Source organism: Cornus florida, unplaced genomic scaffold (assembly GCF_030987335.1).
Source record: "Cornus florida cultivar Cherokee Brave unplaced genomic scaffold, ASM3098733v1 CherokeeBrave_3.0.0_Hap2_Chr08, whole genome shotgun sequence".
NCBI lineage: Eukaryota > Viridiplantae > Streptophyta > Magnoliopsida > Cornales > Cornaceae > Cornus > Cornus florida.
The window spans coordinates 77,463,750-77,485,572 of record NW_026775578.1 but is presented as its reverse complement, the minus strand read 5'-3'; the positions used below and the strand labels follow the sequence as shown (position 1 = coordinate 77,485,572).

Here is a 21,823-nt window from a genome sequence, read left to right as displayed (position 1 = left end):
CCTTTTACTTTTTCTGACAAACATCAATCTCCCCCCTCGTTCAAGGGTTATGTTTTACATACTATCTATCTAACCAAATACTCCCCTCAAAACTCTCTCTCTCTCTCTCTCTCTCTCTGTCTCTCTGTGTGCAAACACATTTCTCTCTCTAAACTTTGTCTCTAAACTGAAGTTAACCCTAGAATTATCTACTCTCTTATTTTTCACTCTCTCAGAGCAACATCGCACTCTTTCTCACTCCGACATATTGCTCTATTCCCTGGATAATATATGTGTGTGTGAAGAGAAGAGATGATTAATAATTTAATATATTAGCATTTTAATAATAAGGGTAATACTGAAAAAAGTTTAAATTTGAACTTATTTAAATATATCTCAATAATACGATTGTTTGTTGATTGTCTTTTAAGGTGCAAAATAAGTTTAGCTGGTAATTTTTCCTTTATTTAGTTGGTTAGCTAGGTTTACTTCTCTCTCCCTTTTTTTTTGCATTTTTATTTTTTAAAGTTCAGTAAATGATACCACAATATTGTCTATAGCAGGCTCATGCACATGCTTATTACCCACAATACTGCCTCCGACAGCTTCATACACTCGAGGGAAATATAGATCATATCATCTGGATGTCAATTAATTTTTTATTTAAATTTTTAATGGACCTCTATCTCATTAATGATGGTATTTTTTTATTTAACTATGTAAATGCACGTGATGAAATAATCATAAAAATATAAAATACTAATAATAACAATAAAATTGCATACCAACATTTAATACAACAAATGAACTTCAAATAAAATTGGCTAAATAATTAAGTTAATAGTAATTTTTTACAATACAAGGAATCATTGATATTTAATTATTTGACTTGCAACTGCATCATGAACCTGCACAAATGAACCATGCATTTTGTTAATTTATAATATTTAATTTAATTTAATTTGAAGTAATAATGAATATAAATATAAAGTAGTACATTTGAAAGAATTTTGCATCATCTTCTATGTTGCACTCAAATTCTATGTTCTTAGTGTTGAAAACCGGATATACAAAATAGAAACTTTGAATGAAATTTTGAGTATGTTCTGTTACGAATTTTTTGCGGATCTATAGACGAACGCATTCTTCTCTACAAGGAGATGAACGTGATATATTTACTTTCTTAAATCCGTTTTAGGGCGAATGAAAAATTAACTCCAAAATAAGATATTTGATAAGCTTAAATGGGTATGCAAAATATGGGAAATGTTTGTTCCACATTGAAAATATGATGAAACTAATTGGATTTTAAATAAACCAAGTTTGGAATTTGGGTTTGGGCCCAAGGCACCCAAAATTTTAAGAGAGGAAGACATAGGGCATCCAATTATATTTCCTCTACAAATAATTGGCCTATCATTCACAAATTTACTAACTAGTTGGGACCAAACCATGCATAACAGTTCGGTCCGATTGGTCGGTTTCAATTGATTTCTTTTTTATTTTATTTTAATTTAGAGGGGGACAAAGTTGTTTTTTTAAAAAAATCAACTAACATTATATAACACGGGAAAAAAAGAATTTTTAAGAAGAAATAAAGGAAAGAAAATTGAGATATATTGGAAAAGGAAAATTTGACTTTTTTAAAAAGAAATTTAAAGAACAAAAGAAAATAAGGAGGCACGTGATAACTTTACTTGATTTAGGTTTATGATATGTATATATATATATATATATAACACAATAATGGTTCAGTTCGGGTTAGTCCGGTCCAGGACTACCCTAAATCAGGACTGAACCGAAAAATTACGGTTCTATAATTTTGAGCCCAGGACCGAATCAAATCGCTATACAACTAGCCCAAATTGCCCAATTTAGTACGGTCCGATCTGATTTTTCGGTTTATCGAATTTTTTGAACACCCCTACTAACTAGTTCCAAATATATAAATAAAATTTCATTTTAATTCCAATTATTATTCCAATTCTCTTTCTAAACCTCAAAAAAATTGATTTCTTACCCCACGGGGCTTGGTAGAATTGGTAAGACAACGACCTCGGGTGTCAAATGTCCTAGGTTCGAGCGCGCTGAGGTGTGAGACCATTGACAACATTTTTAGGTTTGTAGTTTAAAATGAGTCTTGAAGGAGCCATAACTAGGGGAGTTCCTGGTGCCAAAAAAAAATTGATTCCAAGCCGAGTGCATGTGATCCCAATCCCTTGGTGTTACAAAGGAGAAGCTCCCCCGGTACACTTGGCTCTCTGCCGCCCCTATTCAATTACTCATTATCAAGACAAAAAAAAAACAAAGAGAGTATAATTTGACTAAAATGAGTTTATCAAGGCTAAGATTCCATCATCAGCATCACCACCGTCTATCACCACTACCCAACCCATTTCTCTCATGTGCTGGCGATTGCAGGACAAGACCACCAGTTCTTCAACTACAAAGAGAGAGCAATAGTAATATCAATAACAATCATTACAAAAGCCTTCACTTACTATCCACTCTCATAAACAAATCATCCGTGAGAGCATTTTCTACATCATCATCAGCCGCCACAATGGTCAAAGCCATTAGGGTTCATCAACTTGGTGGTCCAGAGGTACCTCTCTGTGTGTGTGAGAGAGAGAGAATGCTATTGATGTCACATAAATGTATGTGTTTTGTTATTTGATCAGATGTTAACTACCCATTCTTGTCGGTGCTAATTGGGATCATCCGAAATTGGTTCTTGTAATCATCTACCTGCCCAATTCCATCTTCTAATTTTTTCCACTTTAATTACAGTATTTGCCTTTATTTTTGATGATCTCTTCAGATGGTGAATTCATATGAGCTCATGTTAGTATTCTTTTGAAAGGATTATTACATCAAGTGTTTCTTTTCAATCATACTTCAATTGGGTTTGCTGCTGTATTGTATGATTACTGTTTGAATATTGGTTTCAGAGATCGATATATTTACTTATTGTATTCCAATTTTCAGTCTTTATATAAGAAAGAGAGGAAGATAGGGGCCGGGAAGGAGCCTTGCCCCTTCGATCGATGTATAAGGGGGCGTAGGGACTATAAAACAAGAAGCGTATCAGGGGCTTCGTCAGATAGGACAAGTTAGTAAGTCCGGGGCAAGTCAAAAGAGAGAGAACGGATCCCGGTGTCAAATAGGAACGCTAGCTAGATGCTTATGTGGTTTTTATTTATTTATTTTTATTTTTATTTTTTTTATGTGGGTTTTTTTTTTGGAGGCAATTTTCAATTGAATCACATGGTTATAGAATATAGACTGTGCATATAACTCGTGGTTCTTGCCTTTGACTAGCACAAATGATTAGCTACAATTGGTTATTATCATCATCATTGAAGGAGCTTTATCCCTTCCTATTTTACATTCTGTACAGAGGATGAATTACATCTTATTCATTGCTATTTTTCTGGAATTCTTGGTTCATTTGATTTCACTTTAATGGTCCGTAAATAACGCACCAAACTTAGTTTTTGTATCATTTATTTCTGAGTAGCTGAATCCAAAGACTTTGTTGAGTTGATTTTCTCATTTATTTTATGATTAGGTTGAAATTAGTTTCTAAGCACCCATTTATGTTGGTGAAACACTTTTACTCATTACAAAGTCAAAATGATGACAGGTTCTACAGTGGGAGGATGTGGAAATAGGTGAGCCAAAGGATGGGGAGATCCGAGTGAAAAACAAAGCCATTGGGCTAAACTTCATCGATGTATACTTCCGGAAAGGAGTTTATAAGGCGGCTACTATGCCCTTTACTCCAGGTTTGGCTTTATTTCTTCTATCATCATCATCCTTGCCTTTATCCCATGTGAATGGGGTCGGCCACATAAATTCCTTTTCTCATTATTTTCTATTATATACCATGTCTTCTCTTTGATTAAATTTTTTAAAATCGTTTTTAATCACTTCCTCCTATGTAATTTTTGGTTGGCTCTTTGTCGTTTACCTTCTAGGCAAACAATTCTTACTCTTCTAACTCATGCATCATGGGGTCTACGATGAATATGGCCATACCACCGAAGTCTTCTTTCTCTAATTTTATCATTTATAGGAACTATAATTAATGTTCCCCTCACACGTTGATTACTTCATTATCTTTTCTAGTTTCTCTTATCATCTAACGTAGCATCCTCATTTCCACTACATGGATGTGTTGTTCTTGTGTCTTTTAATGCCCAACACTCTGTTTCATACAATATAGCTTTATTTCTCCTATTAAATGATAAATATATAATTCCATAGCATTTAAAAATGACTCCCTGGATTATTATTTGACAATGATAGGAACTGAAAATATTCATGATTTTTTGGAACTCCTCTCTCATTTACTGAATGATTTTTGTGGACATGACTAAATAGTTTTTAAATGTTCTATTTTGGAGCACACAATATGTGCAACTAAATAATCTACAACCCCCTGTAGTTTAATTGTTATTGCGTAGCGTATATATATATATATATGTATATTATTTTTTGCTTTATTTACAAAATGGGATATTGAGACAACTTTTTCCGCAATAGTACTGTGATCCCTGAAATAAGGATATCTGAGAATAATGTCCCAGCATGAGGAATTCCTTTAAGCTTCGTTTGGTTAGCGTGAACTAACTAGAAAGGAAAATAAACAAAAATTTTTAAAATAATTTAGGAGTTTGGTTCGAGTGAAAGTTTTCAGGACAATAAGATTCCCGCAACTAGTTGATTTTCCTCAAAATGTTTCATCCACAAAACACGCTAAAATTTTATTTTTCCGTGAAAGTTGTATCATTATATTATACTAATTTCCTCCTATGCCCTCATCAGTTGTTACTCTTCTTTCTTATCCAGTCTCACAAAAGAAGTGAGTTTTCTTCTTACTTATCAAAAAAAAAAAAAAAAGAAGTGAGTTTTCTTCATTGATAAATTAGGACTCTTATTAGGTTACAATTTCCTTACCCTTAAATTAGGACTCTTTTTCAGACTCACAAGAGTCCTAATATATAATACAAGCTTAAAAAAAAAAAAAAAATTACTAATATGTATTTGATCATATATGTATGCACATATATAAATCTAATTGTATATATTATTTTATTTTTCCTATTGCATGACGTATATTACTAGTATGGAATTCATAAGGGTAGTTTTGGGATGTCAAATTATTTTCTTTTCACTTTCATGCTATCCAAACTAATGAAACAATATTTTCCCACAAATTTCTTATAAAATATTAATGCTAACCAAATGCATAATACAAAGTTAATTTTCTTTCCCTTCACTTCACTTCCTTTCGTTTCACTTTCCACCATCAATTTCTTGCTAATCAAACGGACCCTTAAAGAAAATAATGTTTGGAATTGCATCTTTTGGGTAATTTTTCTCTTACAACCTTTTTTTGATAAGTAACAATAAAATGAAAAGGCGTTCAAAAGGGGAACGTGTCCCTTTATACAAAAGTGGAACCGGGGTCTAAGGCCCCAAAGAATCCAAAAAAATGATTAAATCATTGGAAGAGGAGCAAGTACTCCTCTTCACATAACTGAAATGAGAGCGAATAATATGAAGTTTCAGCGTCGCCGTCGACGACTCCTTCCCCTCGAACATTTTGCTATTCCTCTCTTTCCAAATGCACCACCATACACAATGTGGAACAATTTTCTAGTAATCGCGTACACCACTTCTCACACGATATCCTCTCTAAGCATGAATCAAATCCTTAGAAGAACACGGCATTACCCAACACATGCCAAACAAACCAAGTATACGATTCCAACGGTCGTACGAAACGGGGAATGCATGTGGATATGATCAATTGACTCACCATCTTGTTTGCATAGGCAACACCAATTAATAAAACAGTTACCTCTCTTCCTCAAATTGTCAATCGTCAGGATCTTTTCCCATACAGTAGACCTTACAAAGAATGCCACCCTAGTTGGAGTGATAGAATGCTAAATGGTCTTCCATGGAAAGTCAAGGCTATCAAAGTTAGATAGACATAGGAACAAGGATCGAACTTCGAAACGACCATGGAAAGAGGGGATCCATGTCAGATCCAAAAGAACACATACCTCATCCTTCTCCCAATCCTGAAAGGAACGCCGAAAGTGCACGTCCCACATAATCCCACTACTATCAAGCTGATAACAGTCAGCTACGTAGGCATGTCGATCAACTGCAATACTGTAAAATCTAGGAAATGTAAGAGATAATGGCTGGTCACCACACCAAAGATCCTCCCAGAAACGAACACATCTACCATCACGAACTTTGAATCTAATGTGAGAAGAGAAGACATCCCATTCCTTCCGAATGGATTTCCATGCCCCGACTCCTACAAGAGAAACCGGACGGGTAAACTAACCGCCACTCTCTTCCCCAAACCGACATGAAACTAGCCTTCGCCAAGGGTGATGTCTTTCCCTCCTGTGTCTCCACAACCATTTACTCAGGAGAGCTTGATTAAAGGGGACCAATTTCCTAATACCAAGACCACCCAACTTCATGGGCTTGCAAACTTGCTCCCATCTAACAAGGTGATACTTAAACTCTTCGCCCCTTCTGCCCCAAAGAAAATCCCTTTCTATTCCCCCCCCTCCCCCCCTAAGACAAATATTGTTTCTTCCATCCTGCCAATCTCTTTGTCCCAACTCCCTACTCTTCTAGAGGAGACCCCTAGGGGCAAACCCAAATAAGGAATGGGAAAGGAACTCACCCTACACCCAAGGATTGCTGCTAAAGAGGAAATATCCTGAACATCCCTTACCGGGACAAGCACGCTCTCAGCCACGTTGATCTTCAGTCCAGAAACCACCTGAAAACAAGCCAGGATGCACCTCAAAAATCTAAGTTGAGACACATCAGCATCATAGAAAACCAGGGTGTCATCCGCAAAAAGTAAATGAGAGATCTCGACCTGATAGACTAGATGTCTACCCACCCTAAAGCCCTTTATAAGACTGAGATCCTCTACCCTTCTCTTACAACCTTAAAGATGGAGTTTATTGTCACTCAAAAAGTTGATGTTGCACATTGGGATTTTCACCCGTGAATATTCACAAAGTACTCAAGAAATTTGGTTTTCAATGATTTTAACCAAGCCAAGTGCATGTAACTTTCCAACCTAAAGCAAATCAACTCAACAAATTTTTGTCTCAACAATTTGTGTTGGCTACATGAATTTGTTTTGCCTAAGGCCATTATATTAGTTAAATCATAATCTACAATATCTTTCTTTATTTTCATGACTCATGTTAGTTTTTTTCCTCCCTTTCTCCTAGCATTACCCTAATTCAAGTCACTCTTCTGGTACAGTTATTCTAAAATTCAATTTCTTTGTGATCCAATATATTGTTATTTTAAGAATAAATCATCCATACCTCCCCGAGCTTTGGCCTATAACGCTTGAATGGAACTTTTGCGAAAATAACTGTGGCACCATTTATCAGAGATTTTCAAAAGAATGTGTTAAATTGTTAATGTGATTGACATCTTACCACAAATTGTTTAATAGTTTTTAGATGAAAAATTAGCAAAAATGAGTAAAATGTAAAACCCAATAAGCTCTCTCTTAACAATCTAATTTTCTTTTCATACCTTTAGGTGTATGTACATTACAAGTCCCACCTTCCTTTTTACTGTCAGAGATCCCTCCTCTTTTCCTCACCTCTCTCTATACTCTTTATCAAGTTTGAAAGATGGAGGGTTTGTTGCCTCAAAAATAGTTTAGGGAATTTGTTGTAGCAGATTGATAGTCTAAGGGAATTTTTGCAATTTGCCCAACAATATAACAAAAGGCCCTAACACTTTAAGGAACCTACACATAGTTACAAACATATTAATAAATAGTACATAATCTTTTAAGATTTGCATAAATGTAGATATAATATTGTGTGATTGTATTGATTTGAGAGATGGGGTGGTGTCATTGTCGATGCGTCAAAGTTAGTTGTATTTCTGTTGAATCCGCGGTTATACGCTGTGGTAGTTGAGAAATCCACTTGGGTAATTATGATTTTTTACACCCTCCACCACCATCATCTCTCTCTCTCTCTCTCACACACTCACACACACACACACACACACACACACACACACACACAAAACTTAGATAGTTCCGATCCTTGGTGGATGGTTTCTGTCATAGTATTGGAAGGTTGTGGCAGCCGGCAGGCCCATGGTTGGTAGTGATGAAGGTGGCATTGTGGGAAGATATGTCGTGGTGATGGTGGTGGGAGGGGGCTCTGGATGGTGGAGAGATAAGAGAGAGCTTGGGGCGGTGATGGTGTCGCATTAAATTTGAAAGAGGGACAGAGGCAATGATAGTGGTGGTGGTGAATAGACACAGAGAGAGACAGTGGGGGTGATGGAGGCGAATGTGCGAGTAAATGGAGAGGAAAGAGAATGAGAAGGTGGTGGTTGTTGGAGGATGTGGTGGCTGCAGTGATTTTATCTATATATATGTGTATATAATCTATGTTAAATATGTATTCAATTTCTAGTTGCAGTGGTGACAAAGCTCCGGGGCAGATGGGTTTACTATGCGGTTTCTAATGGAAAGTTGGGAGGTGGTGAGAAATGAGGTGATAGGTACCTTCCAGGAGTTCCATTCTCATGGTGTCTTCGAGAAGTCGTTAAATGCCTCTTTCATTGCCCTCATCCCTAAGAAGGGTGGCGCTTCTAATATTAAAGACTTTAGACCAATTAGCTTAGTGGGCTGCATTTACAAGCTCATTTCCAAGGTTCTTGCTCTTAGGATGAGGGATGTTATGGATGGGATTATTTTGGATTCCCAGAATGCTTTTATCGGAGGACGGCAAATCCTAGATTCAGTTCTTATAGTAGGCGAATGTGTGGACTCTAGGTTTAGAAGTGGTGTCCCTAGAGTTTTATACAAACTTGACATTGAAAAAGCTTATAATCATGTTAATTGGAATTTTCTACTTACTTCAGAGAATGGGGTTTGGAAGTAGATGGAGGAAATGAATAGAGACATGTTTTGAGATGTGGTGTCCCTGGAGTTTTATGCAAACTTGACATTGAAAAAGCTTATGATTATGTTAATTGGAATTTCCTGCTGTACTTACTTTAGAGAATGGGGTTTGGAAGTAGATGGAGGAAATGGATAGAGACATGTCTTTCGTCCGTAAAGTTCTTTGTTCTCGGTCTCCGGCTGGTTTCTTCGAGTGTTCTCGGGGTTTGAGACAAGGAGATCTCTTGTTGTCTTTCCTTTTTCTCATTGTTGTGGAGGGCTTAAGCAGACTTATGAGGAGGGCAAAGGATCTCGGTCTTATCAAGGGCTTTAGGGTGGCAGAGATCTAGCTCACCAGATGAAGATCTCTCATTTACTGTTTGCGGATGATACCTTGGTCTTTTGTGACGTTGACGTGTTTAAACTTGGATATTTGAGGTGCATTCTGGTTTGTTTTCAGGCAGTTTCTGGGCTGAAGGTTAATGTAGCCAAGAGCGTGCTTGTCCTAGTTGGGGATGTTCAGGATATTTCTTCCTTAGCCGCAGTTCTTGGATGTGGGTGAGCTCTTTCCCTATCTTTATTTGGGTTTGCCTTTAAGGGTCTCCTCTAGGAGGGTGGGGAGTTGGGAGTGATAGGTATGTGAAGAGATTGGTAGGGTGGAAGAAGCAATATCTATCGCCGGGGGGGGGGGTGGTGGAGTTACTCTCATAAAGAGCACTCTCTCGAGCCTTTCTACTTATTTCTTATCTGTGTTCCAAATCCCATGCTCTGTTGTCGAAAGGATTGAAAAGATCCAAAGGGATTTTCTCTAGGGTGGAAGGGGCAAGGAGTTTAAGTATCATCTTATCAGGTGAGAGCAAGTTTGCAAGCCCATAAAGACGGGTGGTCTAGGTATTCAGAGGTTGGTTCCATTTAATCAAGCTCGCTTGGGCAAATGGTTATGGAGATTCGGCAGGGAAAGGCATTGCCCTTTGAGAAGGATTGTTTCATGTCGTTTTGGGGAGGAGAGTGGCGGCTAGTCCTACTCGTCCAATCTCTATTGTGGGAAGAGTTGGTTTGTGGAAATTCATTCGGAAGGGCTGGGATGCCTTCTCTTCTTATATTAAATTCAAAGTTCGTGATGGTAGATGTGTTCGATTTTGGGAGGATTTATGGTGTGGTGACCCGCCGTTATCTTGCACCTTTCCCAGATTGTAAAGTATTGCCATCGATAGACATGCAGCTGACTGTTATCGGCTTGATAGCAGTGGGATTACATGGGACGTGTGTTTTAGGCGTTCTTTTCAGGATTAGGAGACGGACGAGGTATGTGTTCTTCTGGATATGTTGTATTAGCAGGAGGCAGTTGGCAGAGGTAGTGATGATCTTATGTGGGTCCCCTCTACCCATGGTAGATTTGATGTCCGGTCCATGTTTCTACGTTGGCCTTGATTTTTCATGGAAGACCATATGGCGCTCTAAGGCTCCACTTAGAGTGGCATTCTTTGTATGGACTGTCGTATGGGACAAGATTTTAACGCTTGACAACTTGAGGAATAGAGGTAACAATATTGTTAATTGGTGCTGCCTTTGCAAACGAGATGGTGAGTCTGTGGATCATATCCTCCTACATTGCCCGTGGCGTACGACTGTTGGAACCTTATATTTGGCTTATTTGCTTTGCTTTGGCTAATGCCTCGATCTTTTAAGGGTCTAATTAGTGCGTGGAGGGGATGCCACATGAGAAGCAGCGTACGCGACTATTGGAGGATAGTTCCACATTGCGTTTGGTGGTGCATTTGGAAAGAGAGAAATAGCAGAATGTTCGAAGGGAAGGAATCGTCCATGGTGACGCTGAAACTTCATATTATTCGCTCTATCTTAGTTACGTGAAGAGGAGTTCTTGCTACTTTTCTGATGACTTAGTTAATCTATTGGACTTTTTGGATCTTTTGATCCCGGTTCCGCTTTTGTATAAGGGACGTGTTCCCCTTTTGAATGCTTTTTTTAATCGGCTATTACTTACCAAAAAAAATAAAAAAAAATCTAGTTATATATTTATAGAGTAAACTTTATTATTTTTATTATATTTAAACTTTGCATATTTTAAAGTTGACTAGTTAAATTTATATTTAATATTGTCACGACAAACACAAGGAACCAAGAACAAAATAAGAATCACATTAGAAAAGTAAACACGCCATGTGCAAAAAACAGAAAGATTTACATAGTTCGGCTTAAGACTAAGCCTACGTCCATGGTGAAAGATTTCACTATGCGAAAATCAAGAGATTACAAGTTTCAGTCTCCAAACTCTAGCGCTCTCTTTGTCTCTCTTCTGTGATTTTAGTGTTTTCTCGTTGCCCACTTCAAATCCTAAACGCCCATATATACCAGGCTACAAAAGAGTCCTAAACAAGGTCCAAGACCCGCAGGCTAAAAAAATGGGTCATGTTTTTTTTTGGGTTGGGGGTCCCCGTTGCTTGGTGGGCTTGGGCCCACACAAAACCTATTTTCCAGGTTGCAGTGTGACCCAGGCCGGAACAAAATTCGGGCCACAACATCACAAATATGTATATAATCACTAATTAGATATTTTATAGAATAAAGGGTAAATTACATTGACCCATGTGGTTTAACCTAATTACACAAGGATAAAAGTTACTTGCCTGTATATTAAATTATCTTGTTAGAATTTGTTGGATAAATAGAGGGACACGTATGATGGGAAATGACTTTTTTCCCTTAATACCTTTTAAGACTTTTTTCTATTAAAAATAATAAATAAATCAAAATATGATAAAAAAGCCATTGTACCTCTTCATGTTTTTCTATTTTCTTTCTCTACCTCTTCTTTCTCTCTAAGCCAATGAAAACTCAGAAACTGACCAAATGCTGCGATTAGCGTCCCCCATCTCCTCTCCCATATTACTCTCCACCCTAGCCACCCCCAGTTTCTTCCACCACACATCCCTCGACCTATCCTTCCTCTGCCCCTCACAACCATTCCTTTCTCTTCATTGCCATTCCAGCAATCATCTTCCTTCCAATTAGTCCCTCTCTTTGTGTAGATATCATCTTTAATAGAAACTTAATGGTGGACCTGGTCAATTGGAGACATCTTTTTATTGTCATAATTTGAAATGCGTCTATCGATTCTTAGAAGAAATCTATGGTCCTTTTACTCATTCATTTTGATTTTCTTCACTATTGTGGGTTGACTATTTGATTGCCATCAGCAATGCTACCTCTCTTATACTCCTCATAGTCTCTCTTACCCCCACCCCACCCCACCCCACCCCCACACACCAATTATTGATATGTGTATAACATGTAGTGTATATACATATTGATGTAGCCCTTTGGGCTCTTTGTGCCATGGATGTAGGCTTAGCGGCTGAACCACGCGATATATGTGTTCTTGTTTCATTTCTCTCTTCACTTCTATTTCATTATTTACAACATGGTATCATTGCCTAATTTCTCTTCCTAGGTTTGGACCTCTATTTTGGGGTGTTCCCTTAGCACCTGAAATGTTGCTAAGGATTTCTCGGTGCTATTTGTGACTTGTTTAGGCTGTCATTGTGTTCGATAATATTGTTCTTCGCCTTAGCCGTGTCTCCAGCAATTTTTTATTGACTTGTTTGGGCTGCCGGTGTGTTCGGTAGAATTGTCTTCGCCTTTGCCGTGTCTTCAACATTTTTATTGACTTGTTTCGGTTGCCGGTGTATTCGGTAGCATTGTCTTCGCCTTTGCCATGTCCCTGGCAGTTGTTTGTTGAAATGTTTGGACTGCCAATGTGTTTGGTAGCATTGCTCTTCATGTTCTCTTTTCATCATTCACACTTGTTGTAAGTCATCTCAATGGCAAGTTGAGCATTCATAATCCAACTTGAGGGGGAGTATTGTAGATTTGATGGAGGAATCAGTGGTGGAAAATCTTCTAGTAATTTATGTTGTTTTCGATTATTGAAGATTTATTGTTACTAGATGAATCTGTGGAGAAAAATCCTCCTTATTTCCTTTTTTATGTCTCTTTCCATTCTCATCATTTATTCTCCTATAAAAAGGAGCCTCGAGTATTGTATTGTGAATGAGTTGAGAGAGCATTATAAAAGTGATGTAGCCCTTTGGGCTTTTTGTGCCATTAATGTAGGCCCTAGTGGCTGAACCATGTAATATATGTGTTCTTCTTGTTTCATTTCTCTCTTCACTTTTATTTCATTATTTACAACACATATCAAAATGTATTACATTACTATACATATACAAGTCCACTAGTGATCTATAGTATGTATATGTATGCATCTCTCTTTCACTATCTTCTCTCTCTCCATCTCTTACTGTTCTCTCTACTCTCCTTTTCACAATTATACCACCGAGCTCTACCACAGCTCTAGTTGCTAAACAAATGCCACAAACTCCGTTTTCCCCGCTGACACATTTTCTCTTGCCAAACCCAAACAAAACCAGTGGCCAAAAATCACATTTTAGAAAGAAATTACCTCAATTCTTAGATTGGGATCTTGAAGAGGTAATGATAATATTTAGATTGAGCAGCAACAAGGTAGTGTTGCATGCAAACAACTTCTTGATGAGACGCTACCGCTCTGAAGACCATAACTATTATCCAGATATGATTCCATGTTGCCATGAAGGTGCTATTTTTAGAGAAAAAAAGTAGCAAAGGGGAGAAATCAAGTTCATCAATGGGAGAACCACAACTGTACACCCAAGCACCATCACCAAAAGAGCCTCATATTTCCTCTCATATCTCCCCCTCCCTCCTCTTCTCACCACAACAAATAAAATGAACCTTTTTTTCTTTCTTAGACAAAAAACACAAATCCTTATGTAAAGAAAATGTACACCACAAGAACCCTACAAAGAATGGCAGAGAGAGAATTTGTTGCACAGTGAGTTTCCTGCCAACGGCAGGAGTCATGATTATTGGTATGTTTATTTCAAACTCATAGTTGCATTAGCAATAAACCAGAAAAACTCACTTGCCCCATTGAATTGCAACATACAAGGGGTTATTACAGATTTGGGTTGGTTGAGAATTGAGTTACTCTAGATCTTCATTTGCAGGTATGGAGGCAGTTGGTGTGGTGACTGCTGTGGGCCCTGGACTAACTGGTAGGAATGTGGGAGATCTTGTTGGCTATGCTGGTAATCCCATGGGCTCATATACCGAAGAGCAGATCCTTCCTGCAGATAAAGTGGTGTCAATTCCCTCCTCTATTGATCCTATTGTAGCAGCATCTGTCTTGCTCAAGGGATTGACAACTCAGTTCCTAGTCCGTCGTTGCTTCAAGGTAGGTTGCATCTTAAAATTGACATCATCTCAGAATTATCAAATCTTAAAATAATATCAAATGTAGATATGCTTTATAATCTTTTATTTGCATTTTAAAAATATTGTATTCAACATTTGGACTTCTGTTGATGCTGATAGAGTGATACTAGAATTGAGGTTGTTAACATATAAATAGAAGATCTTTCCTGTGTGACATTTTGATGTACATTTCTTGATACAGAAAATATACTGCATGAAACTCATAATAACATCATGTACACATACATGCAAAAATTCTATTTGTTATGTGCATTTCATTATTAGTCAATAATTATCCAAGGGACTGTACACATTGTTTATTTATGTGCATGACATTTGCATCATCATTATCATCCATTGTTATGGAGGTCCTATCTTCTGGTAAAGTCAATTTTTTGATAAATTCTCTGTTATCTAGAAAGTTGCTGAAACATGGCAGCAGCAAATTATTAGAGGAGTCAAGGATATGTGAAGAGGAGAAAATTGTGAAATGAAATTTTTTTCTTGCCTTTGCCCAATATTATTCTTTCTTAGATAGGATTTAGTGCTTTGAAAGTATAGGCCTGGATTTGGCTTCAGAAAATGGTGATCCCTTGTTGGGAGCATTGGAATGGTAATAAGTTCCTATAATATAAAAACACCGAAGTTGGTAACACAGAAAGGCTGCCACAAACACAGATCTCTAAGAAATTATACTGGGAGCCCAAAGATAAGAGGAACTCCCAGAAAATGAAATAGAGGAAAAAGAAAAATGAGTTCAGCATCACATGCTTTCAAGTTGTAGTATGCGTGTCCCATAGATTTTGAATTTTTTTGTACATCGCATTTGATTGCAGGAATCATTAAAGCCATGATAGAAAATTGTGGGAATCTGTTAGAGAGTGTGGTTGTTATTTCTTTTATTTAGCAAGGGTACTATTGTCTTTATGTCTACTTAATATATAATAGGTGAGAGGTGTGGGGAAAACCCTAATCCGTGTGTCTCACCTTTCACAGAAGACTCCCTTCTCTTTCTCTCATCTTCTTCTTCCTTCTTCTCTCCTTCTACAAACCCTAACTTCTTCAACTTTAACTTGGTATTAGAGCCAAATCAAGTCTAGAACTCATTGACATTCAATTATCCAACACCAGAAGAGGTTGACGTCAGCATATACAGGTCACGAATTGCAGAAACAGGATCGCCTGAACTTTCTGGTAATTATGATAGTATTCTTGTTGACTTTTGATGCTTTTTGAGGGTAACATTTTTTAAATTCCGGCCTTATGGATTTTGATCTGGATTTTGGAGCCATTTTTGGTGGTTTATTTTGTTGAAATCCCTTCTAAAGGGTGTCGTTTGTGCCTTGGAGGAGATTGCTTGGTGGTTGTGTGTTGATTCATTGCATTTAGGTTGAGTTTTTTTGGCCCAAAGGAGGTTCGGCTGAGGTTGTTTACAGGCTGTTGGTACTGTTTTTGTGAGTTTGGTGCAAAATATGTTGTAAAACCCTGTTTGGGTTCTTGGGCTGCAGGCTGTTGTTACTGTTTTGGTTTGATTGGGGCTGAAATCTGCTGTTAAATATTGGAATTGGGTTGTTGGTGCTATAAAACTGATATTAAAACCTGTTTGCTTGTGCTTGCTTTTTGTGTTGATTCTGGACCTATACTCTGTTCAGCTGCTGGTTTATTTTGTTTAAATATTGCCCATGGCTGAGACTAAGCCACAAACTATCAAGGATGATGATATGCCTAAGTCCATTACTTCGCAAAAATTGAACGGAGTTAATTATCTTTCTTGGGCTCATGCGGTTCAAGTTTTTTTACGTCAGCGAAGGAAATTGAAATACTTGACTGAAAATCCTCCCTCTGATGAGAAGCAACTTGAAGATTGGGCGTGTGAGGATAGTGTTGTCTGACATTGGTCAGTATCGACGACTTGTGGGAAAGCTCATCTATTTATCCATGACTCGACCTGACATTGCTTATGCCATAAGTGTCGTGAGTCAATTCATGCACTCTTCTCGTACCTCTCACCTTGATGCAGCTATTCGGATCCTTTGCTACTTAAAAGGGTGTCCAGGCCGTGGTATTTTGTTTGCCAGTCATGGTCACTTACATGTTGAGGCTTGGACAGATGCTGATTATGCAGGATCAGTTTCAAATAGGTGGTCAACTTCGGGTTATTGTACCATTATTGGTGGTAACTTGGTTACTTGACGTAGTAGGAAGTAGGATGTTGTCTCTCGATCCAGTGCAGAGGCAGAGTATAGGGCTATAGCTCATGGGGTATGTGAGTTGCTATGGCTGAAAACCTTGATGACAGACTTGTGCCTTCAAGTGTCGCTTCCATTCTTACTCTACTACGACAACAAGTCTGCCATTAGCATAGCAGCAAATCCCGTTCAGCGTGACAGGACTAAACATATAGAGATGGATCGACACTTCATTCGAAAGAAAATCATCTCTGGTCAAATTTGCACTCCATTTGTCACGAGCTCTTAGCAGCTTGCAGACATTCTTACAAAGGGCGTCCACAAGATTGTCTTTGAGAATGCATTATCCAAGTTAGGCGTTTCAGGATATCCACGCACCAACTTGAGGGGGAGTGTTAGCATATATGATATCTATGATTTATAGAATGACTTACCATAATTGCAGATATTTTACTATACTATAGAATATGCTTTAGAATATGTTGTAATTTGATTTAGATTTGATTTTGTTTCATTTCTTGTAATAAGAGCATGTGCTCTTTTAATCTATAAATACTAGAGCTATGAATAAGTGATTCATCTCATTCAAGCCTTTACACAATTCTCTCATTTTTCTTCTTTTTATATTTCTACTTAATGATAGGATCCAAGGGATTCTATCGAGAGAAATCAGAAAATAGAACAAGAAAATAAGAAAACAGAAAAATGATTGATCACTTCGAGGGGGTTTGGCCTTTAATATTTGCTTCAAACAAATGTAATTTTCCTTGATGATTTAGCCATGCGGCATCTACAGCTTTTTATAGAGGAAAATAAAGCTAAATATGGAAATCAAATCAAATAGAGCTAAATATGGAAATAGGAAATCAAATCAAGCTAAATATGAAAGACGGAAATCAGTCGCTAAGCGTAATTCAAGGAAATTAACGGTAAGCGTAAGGACCAAGCAAAGGGGAAGATTTGAGAATCCTATCATTCCCCCGCCCTTAAAGACAACCTTGCCCTCAAGGTTGAGCACCAATGAAATCAGGAAATCGCTCCATGATTGTTTCATAAGGTTCCCACGTGGCATCTTCTGGGGGCATGTGTGCCCACTAGACGAGAACATCGACGGCAGCCCAATTATGACGTTTGACAAGTCGACGATCCAGAATGGTCGTGGGCTGAGCGTGGACCTCTCCTGTACAAGTAATATTGGGCAAATGCTGTTGGGGAAATACATGCTCGCCGAACTTCTTTTTCAGGCAAGAAACATGGAAGACCGGATGAATCTTGGGAGTCCGGTGGAAGGTCGAGACGATAGGCGACAGGACCAATGTGCTCCAGTACTTAATACTGCCTATAAAAACAAGGTGCAAGCTTAATGGACGACCGCACCTGGATAGAGATTTGACGGTAAGGCTGCAGACGGAGAAATACCCAATCACCAATGTTGAATTCATGTTCACTCCTATGCTTATCAGCCTGATGCTTCATGCGAGACTGTGCAGTGGTAAGATTATCCTTAAGAAGCCGCAAAATTTGAGTACGATCTTGAAGAACACGGTCAACTTGATCCACCAGCGACGAGCTTGGAGTATAGGTTGGGAGAATTGTGGGAGGTTGCCCATAAACTGCTTCGAAGGGAGTCATTTTGATAGCAGAGTGATAAGTGGTGTTATACCACCATTCGGCCCATGGAAGCCATCGTACCCACTCCTTGGGCTTATCTCCCGTGAAACAGCGCAAGTAGTTCTCCAAACACTGGTTCACCACCTCAGTCTGCCCATCAGTTTGGGGATGATAGGAGGTGCTCATCTTCAACAGAGTGCCGTGCAAATGGAAAAGCTCTTTCCAAAAGTTAGAGGTGAAAATCTTATCTCAATCACTTACTATTGATTGGGGAACTCCATGCAATTTGACAATGTTGTCCACAAAGAGATGGGCAATAGTTGAGGCCGTGTAGGGATGGCTGACGGAACAAAAATGGGCATACTTTGTTAGGCGGTCCACCACAACAAAGATGGTGGTTTTACCATGGGAGGATGGTAAACCATTGATGAAGTCCATCGAGATATCTGTCCAAGTGTCGGCTGGAATAGGCAATGGTTGCAAAGGTCCCGGGCTTGCTATGGTTTCCCCCTTCTGTCATTGACAAATTTCACATTCAGCCACAAATGCTTTATCCCTTTCCCATAAAATTAGTCTGGAGATATGCTTATAGGTTCGGAGGAACCCAGAATGACCGGCAGTAGGGGGCATGTAATTCCTACAAAATAGGAGCTTTGTGAGTGGAGTGAGAGGCCAAGATAATGCGCCCTTTGTAGCGGAGATGGTCCACAGCCAAGGAGTAACGTGGGACTGATGAGGGATCATGGGTCAGTCTTTGAACAATCTTTTGAAGCTCATGGTCGCGTTGGTGCTCCTCCTTAATGAACTCAAGAGTAGACCATGTGGGTGTAGATATGCCATGGAGCTTGGCTTGCTCCGGAATGCGGGAGAGTGCATCTGCCACTAAATTCTCTCTTTATCTCCATGTTGTGCTACTCCAACTATTTTCCGAATGTGATCTTTTCTAATTCTATCCTTTCTAGTCTTACCGTACATCTCAACATTTGCATTCCTGCCACACTCATTTTACATATTTTGTTTCCTAGCTGCGCAACATTCTGCGCCATAAAGTCTAATAGTTGTTCGATTGAACTTTCCTTTCAAGGGACATGCCTATCACACAATATGCTAGATGTAATCCTCCATTAGCCCATCTTGCCTTAATTCTATGATTAATGTCATTTCTCCTTCATTATGAATAATTGAGCCTAAATACGAGAAATTTTCACTTTTATGTACGTCTTGATTCTCAATCCTTACTACATTCTCATTTGTACCTCTAAATTCATTAAAGTTACACTCCATGTATCTAGTTTTATTTCTACTTATCTTAAACCCTTTTAATTCTAAACCTTCTCTCCAAACCTCCAATTTGGCATTAACTCCTCTACTCTCATCGACTAAAACAATATCATCAGCAAATAACTTCCGCATTGTTGTCAATGAGGGAGGTTAATTTGGTTACGCTTGGAAGTGGGCAACTGGGCAAGTACTGGATGGTGGTTGATGGAGATGGGAATGGCATCCAATACCACTTTCGCTACCCCATCAACATCACATGGCTATACCTGATCAGATCCAACCACCACTGTACATCACATTTCTCAAAGAAAGCACCTCACATTTCTCAAAGAAAGCACTCAGTATTATGGCTGAAACAACCAATCTGACTCATGTACTGGCCCAATTGAGCCAGCAAGTCTCTGCCACAAATCTCCAATTACTTATTTAGCCACATCAATATCTACTTGTCTGCTTGTGTTAACAGTCCATCCTTTGCAATTAGCAGTTCAATTGAGTGAATGGATTGGGAGTGTATGCCTTGAAACAACGGGTTTTTTCCCCTGAAACTCCAAGGGAGTCATATTCCAGATTGTTTAATGTGTACATGAAAATTCTGATAGCCATTGGCAAATGAAGGATTTTGTTCCAAAACTCCAAGGGAGATATATTCCATTTTTTTTTTCCTAGTTGGGTACTCACACACACGTCTCCACGGAGTTGAAGATATGGACATTGACGATGATGGTGAATCAAGGTGGGGGCAATGGCTGAAATAGTGCAGGGAGGGGTGATGGTTGTGAGGGGAGGTGGTGTCGGACCAAGAGAAAAATTGTAGGAGAAGAACAGCAAAGAGAGGAAGCAGGTTTCACTATCTTTTATCAGAAATACTAGTATAAGTTACTGGTGTAACTTTAATTTCACAAATTCTGATATTTTACCTTTTTCTTCTTTTTTTTTTTATTTTTAAATTTAAATAAAAGAAAGGTCATACAACTAATTTCTCATTATTGGTAATGGAAATCTAACGCCCTGGCCTGATTTGCATATTTTGAATTGCAAAATCATGATAGTTCAAGGTTTTTTCTAATATTAAATTTTTTATCAATATACCCTAAATTTTTTAATTGGGAAACTGGAGCCTGAGTTTGCAGTTCCTGTAAGATATACTAAATTTCCTGGTATTACAGGTTGAGCCTGGTCACACAGTCCTTGTTCATGCAGCAGCTGGTGGAGTTGGGTCTCTATTGTGCCAATGGGCAAATGCCCTGGGTGCCATTGTTATCGGAACCGTCTCAACCAAGGAGAAGGCTGCTCAAGCCAAAGATGATGGATGCCACCATCCCATAAATTACAAAGAAGAGGACTTTGTTAGCTGTGTCAATGAGATAACTTCCGGGAAAGGGGTTGACGTTGTCTATGATTCTGTTGGAAGAGACACCTTTCAGGTAATGGCTATTCTAACCTTATTAGCATATATCTAACAATGGTGAAAATTGGTTTTGGCCAGGTCGTTTTATGTCTAATTAAATTAAATTAAATCATGGATCAACTGAAGACCCATCAACTAAAGGACCATCCAAACACAAGAACTATCATATAGGTCTGGTGAATTATTATCTTTTTAACCCGAGTCCTAATCAATCGAACCTGGTTTTCTTAAGGCTTGGTTTGGCTTATAGAATTCATTGGTACTTCATATTTCTCAATTTAAAACCAGCTTGGTGGCCAAAAAAAACTCGACCCACATTAAGCAGGATCAGATGGATCAGGTAGGCATGTTGGATTTTAAGTTCTGTGAGTAGTTGTCTCTAATATAGACGTTATTGTGTTCAGGGATCATTAGCATGCTTAAAGCCTCGTGGATATATGGTGAGTTTTGGGCAGTCATCCGGTACACCAGACCCTCTTCCTCTGTCAGCACTTGCACCAAAATCACTGTTCTTGACTAGGCCTTCCCTCATGCAATACACTGCAACACGAGATGAGCTGCTGGAAGCTGCTGGAGAGTTATTTGCTAATGTTGCATCAGGTATCCTACGAGCCCGTGTAAACCACACATACCCATTGTCTCAGGCAGCACAAGCACATTCCGACCTCGAGAGTCGGAAAACATCTGGATCTGTTGTGCTGATACCAGACAGCAACTCGCAGTAAATCCATATCTCCAACCATCCTTATTCCCTCCTTGAAGGGGAAACATTTCTGGTTGGCATCATTGGATTGTGCAATGAACATGAAATGTACGTACATGTTGGATCAGTGTACTACCTGATGTGTGAAACTTATTACCTGAGATGAGAGCATTTTCATATTCTGTTATCATGGATGATAAAACTGTAACATGAAAAATGAAACAATTGATATCATATATTATAGATATTGGTCCTTTGTTTTGGTTCTTTTGGTCATGGATGTGTTAGCTATTTTTCTCTTTGATCTGTATAGTTTTAATGTTTTAAATTGATGCATGTTCTTAAGCGGATCCATC

General features: G+C 38.4%; 1 protein-coding gene across 1 annotated transcript; it reads left to right on the top strand.

Annotated features, from left to right (window-relative positions):
* The first annotated feature begins 2,232 nt into the window (after positions 1-2,232).
* LOC132268156 (uncharacterized) lies at positions 2,233-21,743 on the top strand. Its single transcript, XM_059768921.1, has 5 exons — positions 2,233-2,584; positions 3,626-3,767; positions 14,026-14,252; positions 20,523-20,780; positions 21,169-21,743. The coding sequence occupies exons 1-5, from the start codon at positions 2,309-2,311 to the stop codon at positions 21,487-21,489; spliced, it is 1,224 nt and encodes a 407-aa protein (XP_059624904.1). The 5' UTR covers positions 2,233-2,308; the 3' UTR covers positions 21,490-21,743.
* The last annotated feature ends 80 nt before the right edge of the window (positions 21,744-21,823 follow it).

Excerpts from the sequence above, each read along its gene's own strand:
- LOC132268156 (XM_059768921.1), top strand. The coding sequence starts at position 2,309 with ATGAGTTTATCAAGGCTAAGATTCCATCATCAGCATCACCACCGTCTA. Across the intron at positions 2,585-3,625 it reads ATCAACTTGGTGGTCCAGAG|GTTCTACAGTGGGAGGATGT; the intron begins GTACCTCTCTGT and ends AAATGATGACAG. Across the intron at positions 3,768-14,025 it reads TACTATGCCCTTTACTCCAG|GTATGGAGGCAGTTGGTGTG; the intron begins GTTTGGCTTTAT and ends CTTCATTTGCAG.